Source organism: Vigna unguiculata, chromosome 7 (genome assembly GCF_037176805.1).
Source record: "Vigna unguiculata cultivar grain cowpea cultivar isolate G323 ecotype 2 chromosome 7, ASM3717680v1, whole genome shotgun sequence".
In the NCBI taxonomy this organism is placed as follows: Eukaryota; Viridiplantae; Streptophyta; class Magnoliopsida; order Fabales; family Fabaceae; genus Vigna; species Vigna unguiculata.
In genome coordinates, this window is record NC_140798.1 from 45,265,088 (window position 1) to 45,282,692 (window position 17,605).

Consider the following 17,605-nt stretch of genomic DNA (forward strand, 5'->3'; position numbering starts at 1 on the left):
TATCTCAATCTGATGAAAGCACAATGTGCTTTCACATTTTTAAATATCCTTTGACTCTAAGACGTTATTTTTAACCTAATTGTAATGTCAATATTAATCCACTTCTAAAATATCCATAGATAAACAATCAAATAAGATAATTCTATCAAATTTTATTAGATATAAAATGTTAGCTATAATTAATTCAGTTAAAAAATTAGTTGAAAGGATAATAGTTTCGGATGGATTATAATAATCTCAACGACAAAAGCATGACACGTATTTTTCTTATAATTTCAATTATTGGTATTTCTCAATTGTAATTTTGGAGTAAACCTTCTTTGTCATCACAATATCAATGCTATTTTAAAGTTTAAATTTATTGTTCTTCAGTAACTGCTAGTAATTTGATTTGATTGACTTTATCACAATTTTAATGACAATGTGATGATTTTCTTCCAATTGCGGCCTTCTGTTGATTTTTTCTGCTATGGTTTTACGATATATATATATATATATATATATATAAAAGTCATATGAATTTGGTGAAATCCATGTTTCAATGAAACATTTATATATTTGTTCTATCAAATAACTAATATGTAATATATGAAATGTAATGGCATAGTGGTCCAAAAAGAAACTTAAAAATAAAATATTTTATCATAGTTTTATTTATTATTTTTTTTAATCTTTTTGAGAATTTTGTTTTTCTTGAACATGTTAAAGACTATCGTGAGATTAATTTTTCTAAAATATGAAGTTGGGCAAAGAAATTTTTTTAGAATAATTCTTAAAAAATTATGTAATAAAAAAACACAGTATGAAATACAAAATTTCAATTTCTGTGAGTACTTCTACACTGTTAGCTAACTAGAGTTACAGAGATAAATAATCTCAATATAAAATATTTTAATTAAATTAAAACAAAATCGTGGATAGTTACCATATAAAATGGTCCAGCCCAAAGGCTCATCTGTTCCACCTATGGTCCAGATAGCATAGCTTCTTCTTACCTTCTCATATATTTATTTCTTGCATTTCCGTATAAAAATATTTCTGTTTTACCTTTTTTGAATTGTGAGTTAAAAATATTTTTAGATTATGCTGTGAAAAAAAAAAACTACTTACAAATTATACAATCTAAAAATTAAATAATTTAAAAAATTACTTTTGATTTTCAAAGTGTTCAATCTAACAAGAATAAAATGAAAAAATTATTTGGATGGGGTGCATGAAGAAAATATATAGTGGGCCGGGCATTTGTCTTATGATGGCCCATTATTGTTAGTTTGTTAGTTCTCTCACCTACCGTACCTACCACAAGATTTTATTTCCCAACACCGAGAAGGCTCGTTCTCATCCACATCTCAAATCTCAAAATCAAAATCCGAATATTCCAATTTCACCGCTTCCAAATACTTTCCCTATGCCAAAATTTTCAAACCCTAACATACGAATTTGGCAGGTGATACATCCAAAGCGTCGTCAAACCAAACAATTATCGTCTTCCTCGTCTCCGGTACCTCAGTTTTTGTCTTTATTGTTTTCAATCTTCGTTCAGATATATTTCATCCTAAGATGCTTTGAATTTATAATTATTGACTTTGACCTGTTGTACGAATTTCATGTTTTTGGTACCATTCTGTTTCACACATTTCTAATGCTTCAACGGCATGAATTGTTTCTAGATGTTCGCAATTTCTTATTTCTACAACATTGCAGGGAGCGTCAAGTTTTCGGAAACAAGTTTTTTCGCTTCAATTATAATAGGTGAATTTGGAATTATCTATCAATTCGTCATGAAGTTCTTGGAGTGCGCCGCTTTAGATAGGTAATTATAACTTGAAACGAATTTGAATAAAATTGAGGGATCTTGTTGCATACTTTTGGTGTGTAATAGTTATCGTAAAAACATTTTCAGGCTTAATGATTTTTTGGATAATTTGAACATGGGAGAACGTACTATCAAAGGATGCCTTGAAGCTTATAGTTGTAAGGAGTAACAAGTGAATTCTTACTCGTTGTTTGGATTTGGTTGGGGTAATAGTTAACACCTTTTTTTCTTCGTAGGCAAACATGCCGGAACGGATAAAAAACTCTCCATCAGTTTGGAGACCGAGGTAGATCGACGCCATAAATATTGCATCTCTCACTTCACTGGATCTTTTTTTTCTATAAGGTGTTTTGAGTATGTTAAAAGTAGATGTATGATGTAATTAATTCAGTGCTCTAAACTTTATTTTGTGCTAATAGCATGTTTTCCTATCTGAGCGAATTGTGCTCACATTGAATAATTGCTAGAAAATATCACTTGCATTATGCGAAAAGTAAAATATAAAAAAATAATATGCATAAAACCCGACTTAATGTTTTTTTTGTTGTATATATACATATATTAACTTATTATATTATAGATATAGAAGTAATGTAATAGAATATAAATCAGTTTTTTTTCTTGCGTTGGGAAGAATAGAACTTTTGAAGTTAAAATGTCTTGGATGTTGAGACATGGAATGGGCCCTCAATGGACTATTATCATTTGAACCTTTTCAATTTCAGATACTTGATTATCTTGGGAAATCATCTGACACTGATTCATCCTCACCGGATCAAACCTTATTAACCAGAACCAGGTGGCCTTTATTATCTAGATAGGTTCAGGAAAGTGAAAATCAGCTCTGAAGTCTCTTTTAAATGTTTTCATTTTTTGTTCTTTTATTCCAGCCGAAAGACATTGGTTTACCTGGTTCTTACTCTGTACCACATATATCCCGATTATGATTTCAGGTACCTCAGTATCTTATGATGCATAGATATTTCTGTTATTTATCTATAGGATAAAAAGGAGGATTATGGGTAATGCTATTGTCAGCTTTGTTGGCGACATGGCAACCCACTATATAATCCTTTTTTTTTTTTTTAAATGGGAGTGTTGTCAAAAGGCTTGACAGACAGTTCAGAAAACTGTTGCTCTAGAAGCTGAGAGTTCAATTCTCTCCATTTCCCAAGTCTTTTGATAATTTAAGTGTTTGAAAACTTTTGGTTTAACTTTGCGATTATGTTGGATCATGCTTTTGTTTTTCCTATAATACCATACACGTATAATGGTTTTTAGTGCAGTCAAAGCTCACCAGTTTTTCGCAGAGGAATCATGGGACAGTTTTAAGCAGATTTTTGATACCTACATGTGTGAAGCTTCAAAGGTGCTCCTATTAATAGTTGTCTATATCTTGTTTTGAGATGTCTTTTATTATTTGTATTGCCCCTTTGATGTTTGATATACAGAAAATCTTATATGCATCTCTGATGTTTTGACATAAGATTATAGGGTATATAATTTGTCGGTATTTATAACTACTTTGGATTGGATTCCTATGTTTGGTATGATTCCCAGGCATGATTGGCCTTGTTTAGTTGGACCTAGTAGCCTTATGCGCTTACAAATTCTAAAATTACTTCTAGGGTTTAGGTAGGAAAGAAGAAGGGGAGAGAATCTGAATAATATGATATTAAGGTGAAACAGAATATCGAGAACTAACTCACCCTATTATGAAACAATGTCAAAATCCAGAGAAGAGACCATTTATACCAATTTTTAAATCTAAGATTAATGAATGACCCGTAAGGCAAGGGTCGCTGTCCAGACCAGTGAGTCATTAGTTGATCAGTATGAAGGGGTTAACAATATGTCTAATATCACCATATGGTATATATTCTATTTGTCTATTATATAACAATCAGACAAGTTGGCATAGTGGAGAAGCTTGCTTTATGTCTACTTGGAGGTGCTGGTTTTGAGTCTTGGTGTTTTTAAAGTGTTTGCTTTTGTGGAATTGTTGACTCTGCAGCTTTAGAGTGTGAAAGGCAAGATGTGAGAGACTACACAGGGAACACAGACATGACAGACTGCTCCCACACAGAGTCTTCTCACGTGACTGACTGTTTCCACCCACTGAGCATTCTGTAGTTTCGACTGGTTTGATGATGCCATTATTGGGTGACAAACATGTCCGACCTTAGTTATCAACTCTGAGATCAACTCAGACCGGCTGCATGACCGGTTCCTGTTCTGAACTGAGTTTCAGAACATTGATTCAATCCACACTATGGGTACCAAAATGATGCACAATTGAGGTGTAGTGGGAAGAATTCACACCAAAGTGCCAGTGGAAGAGCATAAACGCTTGGAAAAAGTCACATGGCACAAACTAAACTATAGGTCGCCACCACAAAGAATGACAACTGGCAAATACAACTGGAAGTAACTTATACCTTATTAAAGTAGGAAGTACTAAAGTTTTCAACATAGCAGAACTCTGCCCATGCCAGTCAATCAGTTACTGGAATGCGGCACATAGCAGCAAGACGGGTTGGACTTGACTGGAGAAGACTGGGGAAGATGATTGGATGTGGTAGTAGTGGATGCCAGAAAATGAATAGAAAATACCACGATGGGTTTAAGGTGAGAATGTGTAGAATCTAGCATGTGTTGCTTCCTTGCTTCACCTGTTGTGAGACAATGGGAACTAGCTTGAGTTCAGAGGACAAAAATACAACGGTTAGTTCGATGACAATATATTGAACACCCGAGTGTAGGTCAGGGATAGAAATTGTGGAAGTAGAGAAAATGGCAAACATAAAGTTTAGGTAGGGATGGTGAAAATAGAGAATAAAGTTTTTCATAGTATAATTCTTAGTAGGGCATAATTTGTTAAACACAGACACTATTTCTACATTCCTAATGCTAATCAATAACTGGAAACAAATGGTGAATATGAAACCAGTTTCAAGAGACCATTCTTAGGAGATTTTCAAACATACTCTCAAAGTAATACACTGGACAGTTTTTAAATTATATATATTATATGGGTTATGTTTTTACGCGTGTTTTGTTCTTACCTGAGTCAGACTTGACTGTCTATACTATAATTAGAACTTCTCCATCATTAGGCACTTAAGATTCTCAGATTGAAAACAAGGCATAACCTAATCCTTCATAATGAAAACACATCTTTACCTGGATTGAGAGCATTTGAGATATTTGAGATTGACAATAACGCAAAGTGATATTCTACATATCTCATTCTGACTAAGACTCTTTGCAAGATTTATTATATGTTACTTTATAATAATGATTAGTTTTCCTGCAGCGGTTTTCTTAACTAATGTTTTGGTTGACTTGTCCATGAAGGAATGGGCTGAAACTGTTGGTGGTACTCCTTTGCTGGACACCTTGTTCAAGGCCCTTGATGAGGTATGGTTTCCTTAAAAAGTGAATCGAAGTGGTATCCATATATGCACTTATGTGATACCTTGTGATGCAGGTGGTGATGTTAGCGGATTGTGAAATTTATGGCTACGTCCCTGATTCTGAGGCAGACCCATTACAAGAGAGTCGAGCAATGTAAATTTAAGTTTGCCACATATTGCCACATTGCATAACAAATTAAAATTGTTATTACCATAATTTTTTTTTATTATAAGTTATTCCAATAATTATCATTTTCCATTTTCCACAGATGGTCCTTCAATTTCTTGTTTTACAATAGAAAACTTAAGCGGATAGTAACATTTCGATTCAATTGTTTTAGGTGAGTTGGAAATTTCACAATCCCTGTTTCTTAATCTACTTTTGGTTGCATCTACATTCATTCCCAACGCAATCCTTTTTTTGGCAGTAACCTGATTGCTGACGGATTTCTTGTTGATGAAATACACAACGAGTACGATGAAGAAATATTTACTGACATGGATATATGAGTCACTTCTACCTTGTATCAGTTAGTATATGAAGACCTATGATCCTCCCATGTTTAGTTCTGTAATATATGATGGTTTCAGATGTGTAGTTCTGTAAATCGAAAATTGTATCTGTGGGGCTTGAGTCGTAGATATAACATATGTATCTTGTCGTATGCATATAGTAGATTTAGCATCTGTATCTTCCTCCAGTGCACATTGTAGGTTCAGATCTGTATCATCCTCCACTGTTAGGACACACCCCTGGTGTAATATTAGCAAAAACACACTTATTTGAAATTGGATCAAACTGTCTTTGACATTAGTTTTTCCTCTAAATGATGCTTCTTCTCTTCCCCAATTTGTTTTCGGTGGGTTAAGGCACACGGGTGCTTGAGCGATGCAGATTAATTTGTTGGTCAATAGTTCCGTGTGGTTATATTAACTATTTTCATCTATTTTTGCATTGATATGATGAAAATTTTTGTATTAATAGAATCTTTACCAACTAAATGGTCAGGGACTCATTCTTAGATTATCAACTACTAGTATCTTGACCCGTGAAAGGTACAAAGTGGGGAGGAAAGAATTGTTGAAGTGAATTTTTCCTTGTTTTTCCATTTAGTTTATTTATGGGTTAGTTGCGTAATGCATTTAAAACCCGGGTATATTTTGAGAAGTTGTAGCATTATAAAATAGTGACATGATGTGAGGGATGAAAAAGAAATGATGACATGATCTGTGAATTATATATTTTCTAGTGATGTTTTTAACATTGGAATATGTACAGATTTGTTGTCCCATATAAGGGTTCAGGGTTTAATCTATTTCTGAATTTTGATCAATAATAAGAAATTCCATCATGAGGAAGGATAAATTGTTGCTTTAAGAAGAACAGTATTCTTTTATGCGAATTTAGATGCATATAATGCTAACTAGCGAAACACCACTTCGATATAGTCAAGTGAGAAATAAAATAACCAGCACTAGAAATCTTGTATTAATAACTCAGTTTATGAAACTATTATCCCACAAAATAATCATAAAGTTCTATATTCTGTGTATTTTAATATTGATTTACTTGCTTAGTTACATTAGTTTATGAGAGAGACAAAAAGGTCCATTAATGGAGGTATACGTGTCCATCAGACTAATTAGCTTAAGTGGAGGGGGAAAAAGCAAAGAATATTTAAAAAAGATACATTTTTTCTGTCACCTTTTACATAATCATTTGAAAATAAGAAGGGAGCTTTTAAGATCATTCTCCTTTTGCTCCCATTCTTTTGAAGTCCCCACCACTTTGATACTTAAAGAATAAGAGAGGATTGTGAATTTGTAAAGGAATCTGATGGAGAGGGACGTTGTTGAGTGTTCTTGTGCCAACTAATCAGACATAAACCGAATCTTATTGGAGGATTGTGCCTTCCTCTAAATGGAATTCGCATGGTTAGTGGTTAGTGTGACTGTTGCAATTTTTTCCCAATTTTATTGGAAAATTTTCTCAATTAATTGCCACCATTGCTGGCACCGATTACATGGGACCCACCTACGCTTTTTAAATGGCTTCCAGTTAGCCATCATTTTGATGGAAATTAAAAGTTTCTTTGATAACAAACCTGTGATAAGCTCTTTTGTGGATTTTGAACTCTAAACAATAACATAATCATCGAGCCATTTAATAGATAATAGAGTGTTAAGAGATTATAAACATGATTGTTACTATTATATTTATTAAACTCGAGTAAGTATGTGAACTTGGAATGTACTTAATTCTTTCCTGTACATAATTATTTTAGTTCATTTGTAACTTATCTTAAAATAACTGATATTTTTAATTTACAATATGTTATAATTTTTTTCTATTTTTTTCCTTACATAAATTAATTACCTCGGTCTTAGTAAATTTTTAGTATAATGTATCTGTTAATTTGATAACCACCACAAATATTATCGAGAGAGGGAGACTATTTTAGTAAAATAAAAAAACATAGAAAAAGAGAATAAATAAGAAAGAGAAATCTAAAATTGTATAATATCTCATAAAAAAGATAGATAATTTATTTTATACTTTATATTAAGGATAAGAGAGAATGAGTGATATATACTTTTTTCTTCTAAACATGGAAACGAGATTGAAGCTTGTAATAAAATATTCAAGGATATGTAATTGATACTACTAATGCATTGTTAAATACAAGTAATGATTAAATAAAGAACATATAAAAAAATGGTTATTGGTTTGTGTCTACGTGTATCTTCTTCATTGTATGAGTGAAACTAGGGTTATATTTAATATTATTACATCTTTCTTTTTGAAAATAGATGGCAAAAGTGGAACACTAGGACTAAAAATAACCACATTCTTTCGATAAAATATTCACTTTTACTATTACACGCCATCATGTTCTTTTTGGTTGCAATGAAACTTTCACTCATGCCATGTTGGCCCACAAATCTATGGCCACAAGGTAATCTATATGCCAAAGAGGAAAAAAAAGAAAGGGGAAAGGACTAGTAATTTTTGTTGTGAAATTTGGTGGATTGTTTAACATTGTGCATATAAATTATAATATATATATATATATATATATATATATATATATATATATATATATATATATATTTTAAAATTTGGGTTAATTATGTGTTTATTTTCTAAATTTGAATTGTAAAATAGAATTCGTTATTGTTTCAAATTTTGATATATTTTAGTTTTCAATTTTTTTGAATTGAATGAATATAGTCATTTTAATTCAATTTCATTAATTTTTTTTGACATTTCAAACACGTTTGAGATGTCATTTAACAAGCTTAAAAATATTAATATCGTCGAGTTAAGGACTATATCCATTATTTTTAAACTTAAGAGATCGAAATGTACGAAAGTTTAGAATAGAGATGAATTTATAATTCATAATCAAGTTTAAAGACTAAAAATATATTTAAAAGATTCCACACAAATAAATTATTTTCTGGTTGAAACTTGTTACGAGGTCGCAGTGTTAATCTATTGAGATAAGCAAAAGTAGTTACACCAAAGAAAAAAATAGTAAGTAATATTATTATTATTATTATTATTAACGGACAATATTATTATTATTATGGAGATAAACAAACAATATTATTATTATTATTATTATTATTATTGACGAACAATTAATACATAAGTAGTAATACTAATATTTGATTATAGTAGTGAAGTCAACTGGTTATATTATAATTATATAGTTTGAACTTATATAATTAGGAGTAGTAAATAATTATTAAAAAAATTGTAAAAAAATATTAGTGGGTTAAGTCAACCCACTTTCAACCGGTTCGAACCTGTTTAAGCTGTAGATTATTTTGATTTTTTTCCTGATAGTGTGATGTGATAATCTAAGGGTGATTGAAGTGGTGGATTAAAAATCAGTCAAAAAAGTGAGTCAAAATATCATTATCCTTCGGCCATACAACACGTTTCTCTTGCATCATATCTCTAATAACAAGAAAGTTCGCTAGGATAAGCTCGAACTTGACTCTGATACTATATCAGAAGTGTGTTTTAAACCTAACTCAACCCCCACAAAATCAGTTTGTAAGATGAAGATTGCACCCACTTATATATTGTGAATTGACATTATCTCTAGTCAACGTGAGACTTCCAACAAAGGACAAAATTAAACACTTGTAAGAAAAATCTTAACACATCCTTTTGTTATGCTGACATTTGTGATTCATATATATTTTCAAGAGAAAGGGAAACCTGCGACAATTAATTAGATACTAAATTACTAATGAATCAAAGTTTCAAACAAACAATGAAATAAAATATTTGAGCCCCAGACACATGTTCTTAATTTATTATTACCTAAACTAAAGCGACATTGACATGTAGCACGCATCAAACACACGAGTAATCATGTGATGCTGCATATATATATATATATATATATATATATAAACATATATAATATATATGAGATCTCATCTGAGTGATCTGTTTCTGTGCAGGATCTTAGCCTATATAATGCAAAACATTGATGAACATGTTGCCAAGTGTAAGTCCTCTAAGCAACACACATGTCCTGCTACTTTCATCTTTTCTTTCTTAATTTCTTATTTTAATATTTAATCAAAGGCAACTCATGCTGGTAGCTGAAAGAGAATCATACATATTCAAATAATTTGTTATAAATCACAAGAATGAAAACAAAAACTCAGCTCAACCTCATGACTCACTCTCTGTCATCTTTCTGCACCTTAAACCATGTTTTTACCTGCCATAAACCCATCAAACACCCCAAAATAAGATGTCAAAGGTTTAGTGACAATGGTAATACAGATTAACAACATTATTCAGTGTCCAAGATCATGTATATACTGCAGTTGTTTTGATTAATTTTGTGGTATATATTGTTGTTTTTGTTGGCAGAGAATCGAGCAAACATTGTTGATGCAAACCTGAGAATCCTAAGGGAAAGAATTGAACAAGTGCAAAAGAGAGAGAGAGTGATAAACACAGTTGGGTGGAATTACAAGCATGGTTATGACCAAAACTACAAGAAAGATTGTATGATAACACAATCTGCAGAGGTTATAGGTTTGGCATGTGGTGCAATTGCTCTTGTCTTTCTCCTTGGTTCTCTTACCATCTTCCTTCTCTCCCTCCTTCTTTATATGTGCATATGATATCTCTCATTAAGAAACCATTATGAATAGATTATAGCTACTTCTTTGGATTTAGGGGTAAAATCACATATAATAATGTGTTCATATTAAACCTGTATTTGATGCACTATATATATGTGGTTTAGGTTTTCTGCTGATGGATTTGTAAAATAGTTTGAAGTATTCTATATATAAATTGTGTTTGTTATTGGTTAGGTCTAAGAAACCTTTTTCTATTTATGGAGATAGCAAGATTGAGATTTTCTTTTGAATAGTAGATGACTTTTGTTTGAGACTTTGATCAATTATTTTTAGCTAAATTTTTTTCATATATATATATATATATATATATATATATATATATATATATATATATATTACCTAATAACTTGTTGAAGGTATAAGATTTTTTTGGGTGCGAATGAGAAAAGGATTTGAGATTTGAGAAGAGTATAAACGGAGTTAAAAATAAAAGCTACACATTTGGAATTTAAATTTAGATTCTTAAGAAAGTATAATGAGTACTTCTAAAGTACTAAATTCAAAATTGTGGTTTTTTTAACTATAACGTTATGCTGATAATATAAAATATATTAATTTAAAATTCATATTAAAAGAAGTACTTATTTATTTAAAACTGATTAGGTGAGTTATTCATACACTTTTAAGCTGTTAAGTCTATAAAGAAGTTGAACTTAATTATCATATAAAAAAATCTAAAACTCTTGAACTTAAATAAAAATAAAAATTGGTTGAATATCTAATGAACCAATTGTAAAATAATACACAGTTAACACAAATTATGAAACAAACTATTAAATTTTCTCAATTTTTCCATATTTGTTTCGAATAACTATATACCAAATATTCCTCTCCTTTTTTAAAAAAAAAAAAGGTGAAATAAATAAAAACCAATGAGGTGCTAAATAGGTGCTGTCTGTGAAAGTAGCAGTCTGCATAATCATGACAGGATTAGAAAGTGCGAAATTTTAGTTCATGAATTCTTACCAAACTGTGATTTGGTTTCTGAAGTGTGCATGTTAAATTTTTAAAAATAAAATAAAAATACATGAACTTACTTACACATCTTATTTAACTTCTTTAACAATTTGCAATTATTCAATATGCCAATTTCTAAATATTATTGTTAATTTATCAGGTAAAGTTTTTGGAATTTAAAGTACTGTATATAAAGATGAATAGAGATAAGTTTTAAGTGTATTTTATTTATTAGAACTAATTAAAGCTTGTTGAAGTGAGTAATTTAACTTTTGTATATATAAAATTATGGTATGGTATGTATTTGGCATGATGGGATTGGGTGTGGCATATCTGCCAGCAAAGGTGGGTACATGTCATTTTTGGCTTATGAGTTTTCGACACTTTGCGAAAAATGATTCCTTCATTTTTCACTTAATTACATCTTAATCACCTTATTTATATTTAATTATACCTAAAAAATAAATTTAAAACTATTGTGTGCTAATACTAAGATAAAATCATGATTAGTCTTTGATTTTGCTTCCTTCAATAATTGCGATTATTTGTAAGTTGATCGATGAGGCAGCCATGTAAGGAAAAGTGACTCAAATGCCACATGTCATGTCATCTTCTCCACTAAACAAAACTTATCCTAACAACTGGAATTTTCAAATTCTTAGGAGTCAACTGAAAAAAATATTAAAAAAAAAATGAATGCATCTAAATATATCTGCATAATAGACAAGCCATTCACAAATGTTAATATTTTTATATAATAATAAAATCAAAATAATTACAGCATCATTTAAAAAATTGACTTCGTCAATGTAATAATGCATTTTTCAGTGCAAATAAAGTTTTTTTTTTCAGCACAAGGATATGTAAACAGAGCACACTGAAACTAAATATTATTGGTAAAATGACAATTACAATTTTTTGGATTAAATATGATTTTAGTTACTCAAGTTTCAGTGAGTTTTGGAATTAGTCACTCTTCGAAATTCTATATCAATTTAGTCATTCATCTTTAGAAATGCGTGAATTTAGTCATTCTTACCAAATTTTGTTAAGTTTATTTGACATTTTAAACGCATTTTATGATAATATTTCAGTTAACATTAAAGTAAAAATGTATCAAACGGTGTAAACAATTCAAATACTATCATGATTAAATATATATTAGTTTATTATGTTTTCCTTCTCAGACTTTTTTTTTTAGATTTCCATGAAGAAATTAATGAATATAATATGTGTTTTTAATTTTAATAGAATATTAATTTATTAGATTTCAAATCTAAATTGTCATACAAAATAAGGATATCGACATTTCCATTAATAAAGATGGAGACCTTTTGGCGGTGGTTATTTGACAACTTGTCACTAAAACTTATGGCAATGGTTGTTAGTATAATTAGTAACAGTTATATGTATAATTGTGTACCATCCTAATTCATGTTCATATTGATTCCTTGTGTTATATTTTCTTCATTTTCTTTTCAAAGATGATATAAGCTTTTTCTTTTTCTTTCGAAGCATTCATCGTTACTAAGCTTCTCTTCATCTTCTTTGTATATTGCTGTCTTATCTTCTTCCAAGTAGGTTCATGTTCTTTTCTATCTTTTTTTTTAATCTTTTCTCTCGCTTCTTTCTGCTTTAGTTAGTTTGCTCTTATTTTTTTTTCTTTAATTTGTCATAAAACTAAAGTTTACAAAAACAAATTGTCTTAAAATGTTCGTTTCAATTCTAATATTTGTCAAATTAATGTAATTAGATTGTTCTTAAATGAGTATTTATCCAAGTCTCTTAAGAATTTGAATTTAAGAATTATTATTGTAATTTAATAAGTCTTTTAGATGTATAGAGAAGTAATTGTGTGGCCTAAGAATGTTTGTAGTTTTATCTTATGATATGCTTTGCGATTTTATTATTTACTTAAAAGTTGTAGAAAGTTTTTGTAATTTTAATTTTATTTTATAAACAATATTTTGGGAAGGTTCACAATTTTTTTTTCTTGTAAAAGTTTTATGTGAGTAATAAAATATATTTTGTTAAGTATTTTTGTCGATATTGACTTGACAAGCACAACTATGTTAAATTTGATTGTGTGATGTATTTTCGTTAAAAGAAATTATTTCTGATCGTAAGATTTTTAACATATTATTTCATTAAACTGTTGAAACTATAGTATGTTAATGGAATGTAAAAAAAAAAAAAAGGGAAAGAGAAGAAATTTGTATTTCAAGTACTACAGTCTCTCGATTTTATATAATCTTAAATTTATGTTAAAAAAAATAATATTGTGGGTATATTTATAATTCTATTAGGTTTTGAATTTTGTTTTAAATCAAACAAGTTGAAGCAATGTCACTTGTTAGCATAAAACTGAATTGATAAAGTGGAAGTTTTTTTTTTTTTTTTTTTATCAGCAGGTGGTGGTGGAAGTTACATCTCCAGAGGAACATTCGAGAGCAATCCTCGAGCATACTTCAGTGGTCTGCATGGAGGATCAAACCCAAACAAGTAGTTTTATTTTATCAAATGCTTAAGCTGTTGCCATAAACATATGTGTTAAAAAATCTATTAATAAATTTTTGATCAAGTATACGTGACAATGTTAGAAATGAATTTTAAACTTAACTTAAACTCACAAAATCGATTTAACAGAATGTTTAAGAGTTGGTTAGGATAAGCTCTAGTACATGTTAGAAGTAGACTTTAAACCTAACTTAATCGTACAAAATCAATTTTTAAAGTGAATTTTGTACCTCACTTATATATTAAGAATTGATCTTATTTTTAGTCGACGTGAGACTTCTAACAATAAAAAATTGATATGATTTGAAAAGAAAAACAAATGTTTGGTGTCTGTTTAAGAAAAAACTTCGATAAACTTTATTAAAAGTTATTAAAAGAAAGTGTATCGAAGAATCATAGGCCAAGAAAATTATTCGGAAAGGGACAAAGGTATTTCCAGAAGGTAGAAACCGTAGACGTTTTGAATTTGGCCTTTGTATTGCTTTGCCCAATTCATTACATTCACAGACCTATACCAGCTAGTCCACGCGTTTCTCACAAATCGACAAATGGTGGAACTTTTCACAGTTCAAACACTATTTTTCACTCGCTTGAATATTTTATAATAAAAAAAAAATACTGAAATCAGATACAAAGTCACTAAATATCAGTCCCCATTAAATTAATCTGAATTTATTCATTGTAACAAAAAAATAAATGAATAGTCAATTCATCACATGTAAATTCGTTTGTACAAACTTGATCCTATGGCTGCTCCACCTCAGCTAGTTTTTCTTTTCGAGTGTTGAATAATCTAAAAATTCTGATGCATAACATAACCACGTTTCACCAATCACCTTAACCTAGCTGGTTCCTCGGTTATAGTTTCCAAAACAGGTTTTCTTGATCTGCAATAATTTAACCTATACTGAAACCCTGAATCCACTCCTTCCAAACTCAATCTTGGAATCTCAACATCTCTTTCTGCATCTGAGTTTTTTTCCACTTCACCACCGGCGTTGTGCGGAAGAACGCGCCTCTTTCCGCCGGAAAGTTTTTTGGCGGCGGAGTTAGCCGCCAAGAAAAGCACCGCCATGTCAGCGGCGGTGACAACCGAGTTGAGTCTCCTCATGGGGAAGAAGATGTAGATGTTCCCAAACTCCAATTCTTCGTCAGCGGCGAGCGCAGAAAACCTTCGACCGATATGAAGAGAGCGAGAATTGACGAGAAAGTAAGTGGGGTGTTCAAGCATGAGTTCCGCCGCCTTGATAATCTCCCTGAATTGTTTGACTTCGCCGGTGGGAATGATGACTCTGGTGGCTCTGGAGTTCTTCATCAAAGGAGGCGCCAAGGTGCATGAAACGTGGTTGCCCATGACGTGGAGTTGAAGAAGAGAAGGTTTTTTGTTTAACGTTGGAGAGAATCGAAGAATGATGTTTGATATGGAGGTTTTGTTTTGTGGGTGGGTTTGAAGTGTGTTGTGGTATATATAGAGAGGGAGAAAAGTCAAAGAAGGAATAAAAGTAGTAGTATGACATATTCACGTGGTTGTTGCTGTGAATTATATGGTGTGTTGACGAGTGTGGCGTTGGCTGGATGAGACTTCAGAATGCGCGTTGGTTTCAAAGAAAGCAGTGAGAAGGAACATTTTGCAGTGTTTGTTTGGTGTTCACCAAATTGGGAGATATAATACTTTAATTCAATGGCTGAGATTTTCACAAACGCCTGGGGGATCCACCTTTGTCTTCTTTTCCAAAACTATCAATTTTTTTTAGTATCACGTACGTTTTAATAATAGGATGATATCTTCTTTTATTTACATATATTAGTTTAATATTTGTTTATAAACTTTTAAAAATATGTTTCAATTAGGTTTTTTTTAACAAAAAAAAAATATTAATATTGTTAACGGTATTTATATTTAAAATAACTTATAAAATTAAATATTTATATTTATATTAAAATTTAATGGTAAAAATCATGAATTAAGTTATCGACTTTAGTAATTTTTGTCTGAAAGTGACATGATTTAGACACTTTTTCAAAAGTTGAGACTAGATTGACACATTTTTAAGAGTGGTACCAAACTGACACATCTGAACAATAATAAGTACTATCTAACTAATTAAACCTATTATGTATTTAAATATTATTCTATTAGAATTCTTTTCGAAATTTTATATATATCAGTCTTTAAACTTTAAAAATATATTTAAAAAATAAATGAATATATTCTTTTAGTTTGATGGTGTTGATTATTTTTACATATTAAATAATATTTTTTGTTAACATTTAAACTGGTTAAAAAATTTTGATTTAATTTTATTAAAAAATTATATCTATTTATTTTTAAATATAAATGAATTTCATCTATGTGTATAATTAATTAAAATGATATTTACAATAATTGATTATATATATATATATATATATATATATATATATATAAATAGAGATACTGAAAATGGTAGGAATATGCCGACATTTTTCTATAAAGATGTGACGACATGAGTAAATGAGGTAAACAAGTGTGAAACAATTTCATAAAGTGCGGAATTCACACTCCTTTGTTTTTTCTTCACTTAGTCTTTAATATTGTACGCGTCATAACTAATATTTTAATATTAAGAGTGTAGATTTTATCTAATAATTTTATTTTGTTTTTCAAATTTAACGTGAGAATTGATTTTTTCTTTTAGTTGAAATTTTTACTCGTTAGATTTGATTTAAATCTTGTTTTTTTATGAGGGTTGGATGGAACAAAAGAGATTTGAAGTTACATAAAACATTTGTTTTTGTAATGAAGGAGTTAGTTAAAAGACGTCAATCAACAAACTAGGTTTCGTTATTGTTAGTTTGTCATCAACTCATTCCCTTCAAAAACAAACAACACATCACATCACCTTCAAATAACTTAAACTTTTGTTTAAAATGGAAATTTTCTAATTTTCATAAAAATTATGTATATTAAACTTAATTTTATATTTTAAACTATTTATTTTTTAAATATTCTGGTTAGATTTAACAATCTTTTTAATTTCAACTTTAATTATTACTATATACAAAAATACCACTGAAAAGACAAGAGATATCTCTAAACATCAATAAAAAATAATTATTATAATCTTTAATATAAAGAAGTTTAATTCTCATCCATCTAAGAATAACTTTACCAACATTAATAAATAAAACTTTTATATTGAGAAACGGTTTTGTGTTAACAATAAAACAATAATGTTGTCAATAAAAAAATAATTTTGAAGTAAAAATCTTGAGTTATATTTTGAAAAGAAAACACTCGTTTGTACGGATAAAAGATTCTAAATGACATTAATAAAAAAATAATCTTATTAATGTTAATTAATAAAATCTTTATTAATGTTAATAAATATTTAAAGTTTCACGTCGATTCAAAATAAAGATTTAAAATAAAGATAAGATAATTTTATAATATATAATATATAAGTGATATGTTCACTTTTAATATGATATCAAAGTTAGGATAGAGTCTATCTTACGAACTAATTTTTTTGATATTTCATTTCTATGACTTACTTGAAAAAATTATCTTAATTAAAAATAATTGCATTTGCATCTTTGTACTTAAAAGCATTTTACATAAAAAAAGAAATTAATTATTTTTTATTCTGACTCTTAAAAACAACACGATACTATTTGACTTATGGAAAGACTTACTATCACTATCTAATAAAAACATTAACATGAATCAATACGAATA

General features: G+C 29.5%; 2 protein-coding genes across 4 annotated transcripts; one reads left to right on the forward strand and one right to left on the reverse strand.

Moving 5' to 3' along the window:
* Positions 1-1,305: 1,305 nt before the first annotated feature.
* Positions 1,306-6,046, forward strand: LOC114191673 (transcription regulator). 3 transcript variants are annotated; one of them, XM_028081009.2, is made up of 11 exons: positions 1,306-1,501; positions 1,705-1,813; positions 1,904-1,974; positions 2,053-2,102; positions 2,542-2,615; positions 2,707-2,769; positions 3,098-3,185; positions 5,174-5,236; positions 5,307-5,386; positions 5,502-5,573; positions 5,661-6,046. In XM_028081009.2, the coding sequence occupies exons 2-11, from the start codon at positions 1,782-1,784 to the stop codon at positions 5,740-5,742; spliced, it is 675 nt and encodes a 224-aa protein (XP_027936810.1). In that variant the 5' UTR covers positions 1,306-1,501; positions 1,705-1,781; the 3' UTR covers positions 5,743-6,046. The 3 variants fall into 3 exon arrangements, with proteins under 3 accessions (XP_027936810.1, XP_085532406.1, XP_027936808.1); XM_028081007.2 differs by having other exon boundaries at positions 1,315-1,501; positions 1,671-1,813; XM_085676280.1 differs by lacking the exon at positions 5,502-5,573 and having other exon boundaries at positions 1,310-1,501; positions 1,671-1,813; positions 5,574-6,046.
* Positions 6,047-14,543: 8,497 nt separating this feature from the next.
* Positions 14,544-15,367, reverse strand: LOC114189945 (uncharacterized). Its single transcript, XM_028078674.2, has one exon. The coding sequence runs from the start codon at positions 15,239-15,241 to the stop codon at positions 14,720-14,722; it is 522 nt and encodes a 173-aa protein (XP_027934475.1). The 5' UTR covers positions 15,242-15,367; the 3' UTR covers positions 14,544-14,719.
* Between the last annotated feature and the right edge of the window lie 2,238 nt (positions 15,368-17,605).

Bases quoted from the DNA above. Each gene is read 5' to 3' on its own strand.
- LOC114191673 (XM_028081007.2), top strand. From the start codon at position 1,409: ATGCCAAAATTTTCAAACCCTAACATACGAATTTGGCAGGTGATACAT. The intron at 1,814-1,903 runs GTAATTATAACT...AAACATTTTCAG, and splicing joins GAGTGCGCCGCTTTAGATAG to GCTTAATGATTTTTTGGATA. The intron at 1,975-2,052 runs GTAAGGAGTAAC...TTTTCTTCGTAG, and splicing joins ATGCCTTGAAGCTTATAGTT to GCAAACATGCCGGAACGGAT.
- LOC114189945 (XM_028078674.2), bottom strand. From the start codon at position 15,241: ATGGGCAACCACGTTTCATGCACCTTGGCGCCTCCTTTGATGAAGAAC.